Source organism: Oncorhynchus tshawytscha, linkage group LG27 (genome assembly GCF_018296145.1).
Source record: "Oncorhynchus tshawytscha isolate Ot180627B linkage group LG27, Otsh_v2.0, whole genome shotgun sequence".
In the NCBI taxonomy this organism is placed as follows: Eukaryota; Metazoa; Chordata; class Actinopteri; order Salmoniformes; family Salmonidae; genus Oncorhynchus; species Oncorhynchus tshawytscha.
The window spans coordinates 19,569,891-19,584,426 of NC_056455.1; the positions used below are offsets into that span (position 1 = coordinate 19,569,891).

At 43.8% G+C, this 14,536-nt stretch overlaps 1 protein-coding gene across 1 annotated transcript; it reads left to right on the top strand.

The window, feature by feature from the left end:
• Positions 1 to 2,065: 2,065 nt before the first annotated feature.
• On the top strand, positions 2,066 to 13,550 carry slc4a1a (solute carrier family 4 member 1a (Diego blood group)). The gene is made up of 20 exons (XM_042307311.1): positions 2,066 to 2,235; positions 5,831 to 5,917; positions 6,052 to 6,107; positions 6,669 to 6,754; positions 6,869 to 6,915; positions 7,021 to 7,186; positions 7,384 to 7,592; positions 7,747 to 7,789; positions 8,156 to 8,340; positions 8,499 to 8,706; positions 8,963 to 9,166; positions 9,306 to 9,454; positions 9,669 to 9,863; positions 10,054 to 10,299; positions 10,472 to 10,561; positions 10,705 to 10,871; positions 10,953 to 11,194; positions 11,348 to 11,517; positions 11,991 to 12,164; positions 12,553 to 13,550. The coding sequence occupies exons 2-20, from the start codon at positions 5,891 to 5,893 to the stop codon at positions 12,625 to 12,627; spliced, it is 2,739 nt and encodes a 912-aa protein (XP_042163245.1). The 5' UTR covers positions 2,066 to 2,235; positions 5,831 to 5,890; the 3' UTR covers positions 12,628 to 13,550.
• The last annotated feature ends 986 nt before the right edge of the window (positions 13,551 to 14,536 follow it).

Sequence of the window (14,536 nt, forward strand, 5' to 3'; positions counted from 1 at the left end):
TTTTGATTTGTCCTATTATTTATTGTTTTCTCAGTAATTCAATAACTTTGATACTCCCTCAACAAGACACACTATTATCATTCCCAGAATGCTTCAGTTCCTGCTTATAACGTTTAATGTACATATACATAACATAAAAGGCTGATCACATGTTCACAATGACTACATTACAATACCGTTTAGCTCTGAGACAGGTGCCATAAATTGAATGGGAAATAGCATAGGCGCTATAGTAAATGGGGAAAAATTGGGAATGCAAAAGCCCAAGTGCAGTGAACATCTAGAGCCCTGAAGTTCACCTTAAAGCCTTGAAGACAGTTCCACTCCATTTTTTCATTGTTCCCCTCTAATAAGGGACCGATTAAGACCTGGGACACCAGGTGGGTGCAATGAATTATCAGGTAGAACAGAAACCCATCAGGCTCTGGACCTCATTGGTTAAGAGTTGAGTACCCCCGCTCTAAAGTAAACACATGGGTGTGGTCCACTGCTTATCTAGTAACCCCTCTGTCATGAGCATGGATGAACACACTGTCATATTTCTAATGTCCAATTCATGCTTTTCACAGATTGATTCAGCATTAATTGACTACTGGCAAGAATGGTGGTGGTGCATCAATAACATTTGCGTTTAAAGTAACAACATTTGTTGAGTGGTAACAGGGGATGTTATTGATTTCCTCAAAGTTACCTCGCAAAAAAAAAAAAAAAAAAAAAGAAAGATCCAACAAGCATTGAGCCAGTTAATAAAAATGTATTTTTTACCGGGCTACACGGTTTTTCAATTACAAGGGCCGGCATTTACAGTAGTATAAACATTTTATTTCCCTTACAGGAGGTGCACAAAGTTCCTCACGCAAAGCTGGAGAGATTGTTCATACAGGTATTTAGATACAAATACAGATACAGTATGTTGTGTGTTTTGTAGAATCAGAGCAAATGGAAATATAGTTAAATATTTCAATCTCTGGTCATCTCATTAAAAGCCAGGATGGATGTCCCTCTCCTGTCTCATAGAGGTACAGTACAGGTCACCCACAGACCCCCACCATCAGGCACTCTCTATATTTGGATACACAAGATATATTTACTTGTTTCATCGTATGTTGCTGTCATCAGTTTCTTGTGTTTGAGAAACAAGACCCAATCAAGGCCTTAAAAGGATCAAGGTCGATCTGATGGTGTGAACGTTAAGCCATGGGGTGATGGGGGAGTTACAGTAGGTCATACAGTATGACATGTGTCAGTGGGGGCCTGGTAACACTTTATTTGGATAGTCCATTTGTAGATGTTATATGGACTATCTACAGACTATCAGTAACATTTCAACTAACTATCTACTAACCCTAGCTCTAACCCTAACCTTAACCGTTATTCTAACCCTAAACTTATCCCAAGCCTAAAGCATTAACTCTAACCGAAAGGTTGTAAGTTCAAATCCCTGAGCTGACAAGGTACAAAATCTTATTCTGCCCCTGAACAGGCAGTTAACCCACTGTTCCTAGGCCCATTGAAAATAATCTTAACTGACTTGCCTAGTAAAATAAAGTTGACCCTTATTCTTAACCTAACCCTAACAGATTGTTGATAGTATGACCATCTGTAGACCATCTACTGATGGAAAAATCTGGACTATCCAAATAAAGTGTGACCGAGGCCTGCTTATAAGTTTGGCAGCTCTTAATGGAAAAATGTAATAATAATTTAATAATAAAACCCACTCAAGGTCATCACGAGGGGGAATCCCTCCCTTCATAGAAGGGAATCCCTAGTATGTTAACAAGATGACGTCAGAAGTCAAGATGCTCACGTTCTGATAGAGTGCCCCCCTTCCATACCCCCTTTCCCCTCCATGCAGGGTGAAGCTGGTCCTGTTGGTCCATACAGGTTTGGTCTCTCTGGCACCCTGTGTCCTGACTTGGCATCATTCCAAACAGAGAGGGCGGAGGGGAGAGAGAAGGGTTGGGATATCCCTGGCCCAAGGTGGGCCACATCGATAGGGCTGTTTGTCTGTCACACAGGCCTTATCTCTCTATCCCCTTTGGTGCTGAACGTAGTACAGCGTTTCTTGCCCCGGCGTACTTTCAAATGGGTGTTCCCTCCATTTTCTCTCTTTCTCTCTCTCTGCCTCTCCATCCGCCCCAGATCACTCTATCATTGGGTACGTTTACGTTAGCATCGTGGCGATCAACCTATTTCTACTGCCACAGACTAGGCTGGATCACCTTGGTGCAGGTAAGGGTGTGGACTCCCAGGCCGGGGGTCCTTTACTGGCGTCTGTCATTGAGGGGGCTTAGGGGTCAGTGGTATTGAGTGGAGTACAGGTGAGAAAAGGTTGGGATTTGAATGAAACATGCGACAGACAACTTTATCTAACTTTCCATGTATCTGAGGTTTATACTAAAATTTGATCATATATGCCTATCAGTGAGAATACATATTTGGAATGACAGTTTGTCTTTCTACAACCCAAGTCTCTCGATTAGTCTGTTGCTAACTAACCGTACAATGACCCAGGTGCTTTTTTTCTTGTTTGTAATTGGTACAAAAATGACTGTAAAATCTAACCAGCATTATGTGTGAGTTGTATAATAAAATTTAAGGTCTGTAGTGTTTGGTTGTGGCCCGTGATGTTTCAAATAACAGCTAACATCACTCTTCTCTTCATCAGTTTAATTAGTGATGGTATAGGTGAAGAAAGTTGACTTTTTTAAGTTTTCCCGCTCACCTTAATTTAGTGGTCGACGGAGGTTTAAAAAGCTCAGGGTCACAAGGTTTGAGAGACGATGGCGGTAGTGAACAGTGTCTTCTTATCTGTCCATCAGCCTCTGTTGTTTCAATGTTAAACACATTTGCATAATATTTCTAATCAGCATTGTTTTATGTGTGTTTGGAGCACTACATATGCATTGTGTAACCAGATAAATGAAGACACAATTTTACATTAATACACATTAAAATATTCTACTTCTCACTGTACATAAAGATTTGTATTGCCTGTCATTGTACCACGAGTTACCACCAGCCTTTTTTAAATCTTTACTGTTTTTGGAGTAGAGTAGATCTGTTAAATTACAAGTTACTGTACAAAATAGTTGTTACAGTATGAGTTGTAATATTGTAAGTTACTGTAATGGATGACTAGAGCACTAGGGTGTCTGTCTGGCCTGGGGAAGGCGTAACCCAGAGATAAGACTCTGTGAGTCTCCTACTCAAACCACTGCAAGGGCCACACTGTCTCAACGGCTGACTCATGGTTAGGAGCACAGCTCATAGGGGCTGTGACATGCGCTGGTGGGGCTGTGACAGGGGCTGTGACATGCACTGATGGTATCTTGATTAAATGGGTCTCAAAATGTGTCATACATGTGTTTATAAGGCTTACTTGTGTAGAGGTTCATGTGCCCTGTTGGTTGGGCTTGTGACACATTGTGACCAATTTGGGTTCACTGTGTGTATGAGTAGCCCATGAAAACATGACAAAAACAGTCCATTTAGAGTTGACACCAGATTACCCCAGATAAAGTATACCCCAGATTAGCCCAGTTAGAATTTACCCCAGATTAACCCAGTCAGAGTTTACCCCAGTTTACCCCAATTAGAGTTTACCCCAGAGTAACCCAATTAGAGGTTACCCCAGATTGACCCAGTCAGAGTTTACCCCAGATTAACCCAGTCAGAGTTTACCCCAGATTATCCCAGTTAGAATTTACCCCAGATTAACCCAGTCAGAGTTTACCCCACATTAACCCAATTAGAGGTTACCCCAGATTAATCCAGACAGAGTTTACCCCAGATTAACCCAGTCAGAGTTTACCCCAGATTAACCCAGTCAGAGTTTACCCCAGATTACCCCAATTAGAGTTTACACCAATTAGAGTTTACCCCAGATTACCCCAGTCAGAGTTTACCCCAGATTACCACAGTTGGAGTTTAACCCAGATTACCCCAGTTATAGAACTGATGCAGGGGCAGTTGAGTCTCAGGTATTCCCAGAATTATTCTTCAGGGCCATAAACCCCTCCCCCTCCCCCTCCCCCAAAATAGTCAAGATAGAGCTGAGAGGTCTAGACTAGAGCAAGGTCTTATTTGATATCACTGTTTGAAACATTGATTGTGACAGAGGGAATCCCTAATATCCCCCTCTATATGAGAGCGGGCTGGCATTCTTTAGCTCTTTGAGACTAATCATTGGTATGTTTATATTTATAAGGCCATACTGAGACAGGTCCTTTTCACCTGTGTACCTACATTGTCCAGCAGAAAAATGACAACTATCGCCTGCGCTCACATGTGCATTGTTGACTGTGCCTTAGGCCCGTACAGAGCTAGGGGAAAAAGGTTAATTGTTTTTAAATATTTTTTTATTTAACCTTTATTTAACTAGGCAAGTCATTTAAGAACAAATTCTTATTTACAATGACGGCCTACCAAAAGGCAAATAGCATCCTTCGGGGAAGGGGCCTGGGATAAAAAATAATTTAAAAATACAATATAAACATAGGACAAAACACACATCACAACAAGAGAGACCTAAGACAACAACATAACAAGGCAGCAAAACATGACAACACAGCATGGTAGCAACATAACATGACAACAACATGGTAGCAACACAACATGGTAGCAGCACAAAAACATGGTAGAAACATTATTGGGCACAGACAACAGCACAAAGGGCAAGAAGGTAGAGACAACAATACATCACACAAAGCAGCCACAACTGTCAGTAAGAGTGACCATGATTGAGTCTTTGAATGAAGAGATTGAGATAAAACTGTCCAGTTTGAGTGTTTTTTGCAGCTCGTTCCAGTCGCTAGCTGCAGCGAACTGAAAAGAGGAGCGACCTAGGGATGTGTGTGCTTTGGGGACCTTTAACATAATGTGACTGTCAGAATGGGAGTTGTATGTGGAGAAAGAGGGCTGCAGTAGTAGATATCTCAGATAGGGGGAGTGAGGCCTAAGAGGGTTTCATAAATAAGCATCAACCAGTGGGTCTTGCGATGGGTATACAGAGATGACCAGTTTACAGAGGAGTATAGAGTGCAGTGATGTGTCCTATAAGGAGCATTGGTGGCAAATCTGATGGCCGAATGGTAAAGAACATCTAGCCTCTTGAGAGCACCCTGACCTGACAATCTATAAATGATGTCTCTGTAATCTAGAATGGGTAGGATGGTCATCTGAATCAGGGTTAGTATGGCAGCTGGGGTGAAAGAGGAGCGATTACGATAGAGGAAACCAAGTCTAGATTTAACTTTAGCCTGCAGCTTTGATATGTGCTGAAAGAAGGACAGTGTACTGTCTAGCCATACTCCCAAGTACTTGTATGAGGTGAATACCTCAAGATCTAAACCCTCAGAGGTAGTAATCACACCCTTGGGAAGAGGGGCATTCTTCTTACCGAACCACATGACCTTTGTTTTGGAGGTGTTCAGAACAAAGTTAAGGGTAGAGAAAGCTTGTTGGACATTAAGAAAGCTTTGTTCTAGAGCATGTAACACAAAATCCAGGGAGGGTTCTCTGCCCCTTCCATTTGGAACAAGCTTCAAGAAGTCCTGGAATTTACAAGAGCTCCTACATTTAAAAGTGAGGGGCTGTCAGTGTTTTGACCCTTAGTTGCACGACACTTCCCTAAACCATGTTGTTGCTCAATGTGTACATTTATCTTTTTAAACTGTAGTGTTTTGCATTTTTGGCCAGGTCTCTCTTGTAAGAGATTATTCATTTCAATGGTAAAATAAAGGTCAAATGCATGTCTGTATTTCATGTGTCTAATTCTAGTGTGTTTGTGTTTATTCATTTATGTCAATGTGCATTCACATTACAGGGTATGCACAAACGTTGCTGAAAGTTTAAGGACAGACGAAGCAAGCACTGACACACTCCAATGGAGAACGACCTGTCTTTTGGAGAGGTGGATAAAACACACTGTTATTGCACTAATGCAGTGAATGGGATGGGGAAATGTGAATTGTCAATTCAAAGTATTTGTAACATTTTATTCACATCTTTTACTCTGACCCCCCCCCTCTCTCTGATTCCATCCAGGATGTCATGTCCTCTGAGGAGGAGAGTGACTCTGCTTTCCCATCTCCGATCAGACTGTGAGTGCTCTCCCCTCTTAAAAGTTCATATTTTAAGTCTAATTAGCATTTCCTCATACAAGAAGTCCAACCTGAACAATATTAGAAGGAATTAAATTAATGGGTGAAAGAGTCGAAAACAAGATATTGTGAATGCAGCTACTTCAAATGGTTGTCTAGATTGTCAGTGAGAGTGATCAGAAGTAGGCCTACTGTACATGATTATACAATACCACCCCCCACTGGTCTAAGCCAGCATGACGCCCTTATCTGGGAAGGCAGCACTGATATTGCAGAGCTTGCCCAAGTCTCTCACTGAAGTCACCAATCTCTGGTAACACAACCAGCGAATGATTCTGAGCCTACAGAATATACAGACGTCATACAGGCTTTTGCTGTCCCTCTTGGCCAGAACACCAAACACCAGGAGCTGCAGGTACTTCATGAAAGATAGGAGCACAACCTGGCCTGTTGTCTGTAAGATCTGGTGAGACATGGACAGGTGTTGAGGAGCAGCACACCTGCGTCTCGTGCCCCCCTCACTAACCGGGTTCACCCCCTACCCCTTCCTCCCCACCCCAGTGGCAACTATGACCTGGAGCAGAGCAGGCAGGAAGAGGACAGCACCCAGGCCATCCAGAGCATCGTCGTTCACACCGACCCAGAGGGTGAGCCCTAACCGCCCATCAACACATTCTCTCTACTCCCCTCTGTATGTCTCACCTACACAAGTACACCTCCAATGGAGTGCTAGGACTGAACACTACCTCTCTGTATTTCAGCCTATCTGAACCTGAACACCAACGCCAACACCAGAGGGGATGCTCAGGTAAGCCCCATTTGGGGTATAGTTTCAAATAAACGGATATCTAGTATATTGACAAGGAAGTTGCCATTTTGAACCTGAGCATGATGTTGTGTGTGTGTGTCTCAGGCCTATGTGGAGCTGAATGAGCTCATAGGCAGCAGCTGGCAGGAGACTGGCCGCTGGGTGGGCTATGAGGAGAATTTGAACAGAGCAACGGGCAAGTGGGGCCCCTCCCACGTCTCCTACCTCACCTTCAAGAGTCTGATCCAGCTTCGCAAGATCATGAGCACAGGTGACTATCTGAACAAATGCACTGTGTTTATCACTCAATCTAAAATAATTTCTTGACATAATCTGGATAATTTCATGAGGTTATTAGAAATTGAATCTTTTCTCAGAGCCACCACATGAAACTGTATTTCCAAAAATAGATGGCAGGCAGCAACAGGCCATGTTTGACCTATCCCAAAACTCTGTCTGTGTGTTCAGGTGCGATCATTCTGGACCTGCAAGCCAGCAGTCTGTCTGCTGTGGCTGAGAAGGTGGTGGATGAATTGCTGAGCAAGGGTGAGATCCGTGCCACTGATAGAGATGGCCTGTTGAGGGCTCTACTGCAGAGACGCAGTCAGTCTGAGGGAGCTGTAGCTCAACCCCTGGGAGGAGACATCGAAATGCAGACCTTCTCTGTCACCAAGCAGGTAACACTAGGCTTAGGATCTAAATCCCACCGCTAAATCTAAATATCATTCCAGCACTTCATGACTTCATTCAACCTCTCTTCCTCTTTCTTTGATAAATCTATCTTTCTCTCCCGATATCTCACTAACTGACCTTCCTCCCTTCGCTTTTCAGAGAGATACAACTGATAGTGTGGAAGCCTCCATTGTCCTCTCAGGTAAGTCGTGTGTGAAAAGTGAAATACAACTCACCACCAACTTTTTACATTTATTTTATTTAACTAGGCAAGTCAGTTAAGAACAAATTCTTATTTACAATGGCGGCCTACACCGGGCAAACCCGGACGACGCTGGGCCAATTGTGCGCCACCCTATGGGACTCCCAATCACGGCCTGTTGTGATACCGCCTGAAATCGAACCAGGGTATCTGTAGTGACACCTCTAGTACTGAGATGCTGTGCCTTAAACCGCTGCGCCACTCGGGAGCCCAACTGGATACTCTGCCTGATTTGCCTATTCAACCATTTATTCTAAAGAATATGGAGACTGTAATCTAAACTCTATGTGTGTGTGTTTGTTCCAGGGGTGATGGACTCCCTGGAGAAGCCTGCCGTGGCCTTCGTCAGGCTGGGGGACTCTGTGGTGATAGAGGGGGCCCTGGAGGCCCCTGTGCCGGTGCGCTTCGTCTTTGTGCTGGTGGGCCCCAGCCATGGAGGAGTGGATTACCATGAGAGTGGCCGTGCCATGGCTGCCCTTATGGCTGATTGGGTGAGAAAATAGGAGTGGAAAGAGGGATGGGACTTATTAAGGCCAAGGAGCGCAAGGGGGGAGGGGAAGAATGAGGAGATGCTTCATAGTATCTAGATGAATCTTTTCAGTGTTTTACAATAGCTAACCATGCTCTCCCCATGTCTCCGGTCCTACAGGTCTTTAGTCTGGAGGCTTACCTAGCCCAGACTAACAAGGAATTGACCAATGCCATCGCTGATTTTATGGACTGCAGCATCGTCATCCCGCCCACTGAGATCCAGGACGAGGGCATGCTCCAGCCAATCATTGACTTCCAGAAGAAAATGCTGAAGGACAGACTCCGCCCCTCTGACACCCGAATCATATTTGGTGGCGGGGCCAAAGGTCAGTCACACGGACTAACCCGTTACACAGACTAACCCTGTAGTTACAACTAATCTAAATCTATATAAAACTTGTATATTCAATTTCCAAATTAGGGATTGTTTACATTTGGCCTACATTTCCTTCTAATATGATTTTCCAAATAAAATTGATGTTTAGAAAATGCAGAGATTCTGGAGATTCTAGTCAAAAAACCCATCCAAAACACTTGCTCTGTCTGTGCTCATTTTGAGTGATTATTTGTTTTTGTATCCAGCTGATGAGGCCGATGAGGAGCCAAGAGAAGACCCGCTGGCCCGGACAGGCATTCCCTTCGGCGGGATGATAAAGGACATGAAGCGGCGGTACCGCCATTACATCAGTGACTTCACAGACGCCCTCGACCCCCAGGTCCTGGCTGCTGTCATCTTCATCTACTTCGCTGCTCTGTCCCCTGCCATCACCTTCGGAGGCCTGCTGGGTGAGTTCATGTCTGAAGGAGGGACCCACCTAGTGTCATAGAGGACAGGAGCACTACTGACTCTATATGGGATTTGTGGGTAGGCCTACATAACAGAGGTTATAATCATGACCTTCATCCCCCTGACCTCTACCTCCAGCTGATAAGACGGAGCACATGATGGGCGTGTCTGAGCTGATGATCTCCACCTGCGTCCAGGGCATCATCTTCGCCTTCATCGCAGCCCAGCCTACACTGGTCATTGGCTTCTCTGGGCCACTGCTGGTGTTTGAGGAGGCCTTCTTTGCGGTATGTATCATAGCACTTTCACATAACAGCTCAGTGAGCTCTAGCTCTGACCCCTGATGACAGTATGCTGAGCCATCACTGCTTCATGTCCTCAGGATGTCAATCATATTAGATATGTTTTGCTTTGGCTATTATGATAACTATGAATTTCAAAGTTTCAATGCAAGTACATCATTAACATGAACAACTTATTTTTATAAATCCCATTGTCTAGTTCTGCAAGTCCCAGGAGATTGAGTACATTGTGGGCCGTATCTGGGTTGGCCTGTGGCTGGTGATCATCGTGGTGGTTATCGTGGCTGTGGAGGGCAGCTTCCTGGTCAAATTCATCTCCCGCTTCACGCAGGAGATCTTCTCCATCCTCATCTCCCTCATCTTCATCTACGAGACCTTCAGCAAGCTCGGCAAGGTACCACACATCACTCCACCTCATCTCCTCACACCCATCCCAACATTTACATCCATCTACCATCCTAAGCACTTTTTTATACCTCAACTGTAAATACAAAAATAAAACCTGTCTTTCTCCTTTCCTTCACACCCCTCCTGTCCTCCGCTGCTAATTCATCTACATACCTACTTTTCTTCTCGTTATTCAGATCTTCAAAGCTCACCCTCTGGTTCTGAACTATGAGCACTTGAACGACAGCCTGGACAACCCTTTCCACCCGGTGGTCAAGGAGCGCATAGAGTATCATGATGATGGCAACAAGACAGTGCACGAGGTCATACATGAGAGGGCCTACCCCAACACCGCCCTGCTTTCCATGTGTCTTATGTTCGGGTGTTTCTTCATTGCATACTTCCTCCGTCAGTTCAAAAATGGCCACTTCCTCCCTGGACCGGTAAGAGCTACAGCTGTTTTCAACAGTGATGACTAGTGTATGTCTGTGAGCAAAGCGACTGCTGGACAGTATTGAAGAGAGATGAATCAGGATAGGGTCTTTTAGTGCTGGAGAGCCCCATCTGTGTTTTGTGTGTGATAGCCTTCACTACATATGTTTTCCCTATCACCAGATTCGTCGGATGGTTGGAGATTTTGGTGTTCCCATCGCCATTTTCTTCATGATCGCTGTGGATATCACCATTGAGGATGCCTACACTCAGGTTAGTGATTTATAGGTTTGTGTTGCCTTGACTAAAAGGTGATCTCGGTGTATAACATATTACTCCTTAAACTGTTTCATGTAAAAAGGGATATCTAGTAATAGATTAAATACAGAATATGTATTTTGTGTGTCCCCTGGCAGAAACTTGTGGTGCCCAAGGGTCTTATGGTGTCCAACCCCAATGCCAGAGGCTGGTTCATCAACCCCTTGGGAGAGAAGAAGCCTTTCCCCGCCTGGATGATGGGGGCGTGTTGCGTGCCAGCCCTGCTGGTCTTCATCCTCATCTTCCTCGAGTCCCAGATCACTACGTTAGTAAAATCATCTTCATGTCCATAGTCCCTCCACAACTGCCAAGCCTCCTCTCATTGTTTGACCTCTGACCTTTCTAGGCTGATTGTGAGCAAACCAGAGAGGAAGATGGTGAAGGGCTCTGGTTTCCATCTGGACCTGCTCATCCTGGTCACCATGGGTGGCATCGCCTCCCTGTTTGGGGTGCCCTGGCTGAGTGCCGCCACCGTGCGTTCTGTCACCCATGCCAACGCCCTCACTGTCATGAGCAAGGGACCCAAGCCTGAGATCGAGAAGGTGCTGGAGCAAAGGATCAGCGGCATGCTTGTGGCCGCCATGGTCGGTAAGTGCTACCATATAGGCTACTGAGATTTAGCTGATGTAGTCGATCCCGACGAACAGACAGAACACTGGGTGTCTAAAGAAAAGTTCAGCACAGTCAGTGTTGAGCTCCTAAAAATGTATGAGAAATGTTTGTTGTTCCTGCTATTCCCAGGTGTCTCTATTCTCTTGGAGCCTATCCTGAAGATGATTCCCATGACGGCTCTGTTTGGAATCTTCCTCTACATGGGTATAACCTCACTCAGTGGGATCCAGATGTGGGACCGAATGCTTCTGCTTATTGTACCCAGGAAATACTATCCTGCTGACGCCTACGCACAAAGGGTATGCTGCCTCTCTCCACCCCTCAATTGTCCTCCTTTCTGTTTCATTGTTTTATATCATTATTTAATTTATGAAACATACCAGACAATTCCTACACAATAACACACTGTGGCAATCACAACGTAATTATCTGAAAAATCATAAATTACCTTTGCACTTACAAGTTTTACACCATAGTAAATATCAGGAGCGCAACTTTGGTTTTAGAAGTGACTTAATTTTGTATTTCATTTTTATACAATCGGATAAACACTCCAAACAGCCTACCCGACGACTCGGAGGCGTCCTCATGGTCCTAAAGCACACCATTGCCTCGTTTTGTATCACATTCCAAAGATAAAACTGGGGGGGACAAAAATGCTATTTCAGAATGTGCCCGTCCCCAGTGAAAGTTATGCCCCTGGTAAACATAAGTATATATCCAATGTGTTGCCCCTGTCTTTAACCCTCCTTCTCTCATCTCCTTAATGCAGGTAACTACTATGAAGATGCACTTGTTCACTCTGATCCAGATGGTGTGTTTGGGAGCTCTCTGGATGGTGAAGATGAGTGCCTTCTCCCTGGCTCTGCCCTTTGTCCTCATCCTCACCATCCCCCTGCGCATGGCCATCACTGGAACACTCTTCACTGACAAGGAAATGAAATGTGTAAGTGGCACACAAATGTTTTACTGTGGTTAACTACAATCACAACACATGTATATACTTTGGGTAGGAGCCTGGTCTCAGGTCGGTACCTTATGTTGTCATGCCGATGAGTGGTCAGAAGATTTAGCTAAATCACATACACATGAGAAAAATATGGAACTGATGGAATCGGCAGAGAACATTTTCAAAATACCCATTCAGCTGTTGATCAATAGAATGTCAGTGTCACTATTCATTTTCTACATATTGGGTTCAGTTTCATTTCTATTGGAAATGCTATCTTTCAAATGATTTCAGGAGGTTTAGAATAAATTCTGCCTCTCCTAAATCAGTGCGACTCAACTAAACTGTGTGTGTTTCTCTAATGAGACTGTGTGACCTGTTGCAGCTGGATGCCTCTGACGGCAAGGTGAAGTTCGAAGAGGAGCCAGGAGAGGATATGTACGAGTCCCCGTTGCCATGAACACCTGGACACGACCTTTCACTTCTCAACTCGCTGCGAGGATCCAGTGAACTCAAACAATGCTTTAATAGTGTCTAACACATTTATTAGTATGTGCCATTAGAAATATTCTTTAGGAAAATGTATTTTTAGCCAACTGTCCTTAAACGTCATTGCAATTGGGTATGTTTGTGTGCCAAGCTAAAATGAAGGTCTCGGGTAAGCATTCAAACCTTTTTAATGACAGGTTGCCTAATATTCTACACTATTAATATGACAATTAACATTTGTCTCTCAAATACCCAAATAATGCCAAAAATATAATCCTATCCGTATTAGGCAGATAAATAGATAAATGCAATATTATAAATCACACAAAAATGCTTTTCTATGGGACTGTTATTTTAGCCTTGGTTCTGTAGCCTATTGTATACCCTAGTTACATTACTCTCCTTTGTTACAGTTTGGTTTTATGCTTCATTGTGAGCTTATTGAATGAAAGTCTTATGTAGATCACCTTTTGTTCTTGCTGTTTTGTTTAGTTGCAAGTGTGAGTATGGAGTTCAGATCATCTTAGTTCTATTTTTGGGTGTCCAGTGGTGTCACTCATTCAGTTCTTATACCTAAATACATATTTACTTCAGGATGTAATGCTTTCGGGATTGCAAAGGTGAGAGGGATACATATAGGAAAATGTATTAATCACTGAATGAATTGTACCAATATAATGATGATGTGGGAGAGAAATGTGTAAATATGACAAATGAATCACAGCAATAAGATCTGACTATAGGCCTATTGCACCATTTTTTTCATTGATCGGGGACAGGTGTAAAAGGACAGCTGTATATTTGGTTTATTGTATGTTGATGTGTGTTTGAATCACTGTACAACTGCTGTTTTGATTTTCACCCAACCAATTAAAGACATTTTAAACCCTTTAATTTCTTAATTTGAGACATTCCATCACTTTATTCATCAATGGTAGGAGGGCTGACAGTGCTGGTCCACGGGAGCACCACTCCAACGCGGTTTAACGACGCTGTGCGCTCATTGGAAAGTCATTTGTTTCCAATGGATCTGGCTGTCTGGATTGGATGGCTGGATTACGCCCCCAAACTGACAAGGTGGAGTTGGAAGAAATTACATGAGTGAGAAAATGAAACCGTCAAATAGGCTACTCGACTTTGCAAATAGGAGCACCACTAAAAGTATAGGACTATCCATGGAATACAATTCCAGTATCGTTTTCGCAATCTGTCAACAGAGTTAGCGCTGGCATGAATATATGTTTATGACACTTTTTTCTCTCAAAATGTTCAGTAGGCTTTAACACTGCAGATTGTTATTAAAATGTTAGTTATTATGCTATAATTTGTGAAATTACTTTGATGTAACAACAGCTGACTAAAGTTCCACTTAGATATAGGCAGCTGACTGGGACAAATAACTTTTACTAAAGTATCGGTAGTCTAAAAGATTTGCACTCGCTCATTGTCCTCGGTTGGCAATGGCGGGTCGGAGTGCTAAATGTGGAAAAATAGTATGGCTGTGGGTGATGCGTTCGGCAGCGGGGGAGAGATCGAAAATGCGGATGTCTTTGCTAAGAGAAATGGTCGGATCGAGAGAGCTACGCGTTGAGTGGAAGGAGAAAGCAAGTGAGATGGAGGCGGGGGGAAGTTCCCATCTCTGCGGGGACTGGAGCGCCTGTGCCCTGGACCGGCGGCGCAGTGCTGGCTAACATTCAACCCAACCCTTGTTCCACAACGAGCTCGACTCACGCTGAGACAGGTAAGGCTCACAGCCACCTCCGTCAATTCGACTGCTCAAAAGCTATATAAAACAAAATTGTTTTCACAAACAATTTACGCTCAATATGGTTTATTTTCTCCCTTGAGTAATTTTAAAAGAACACCTCATCTTGAATGCC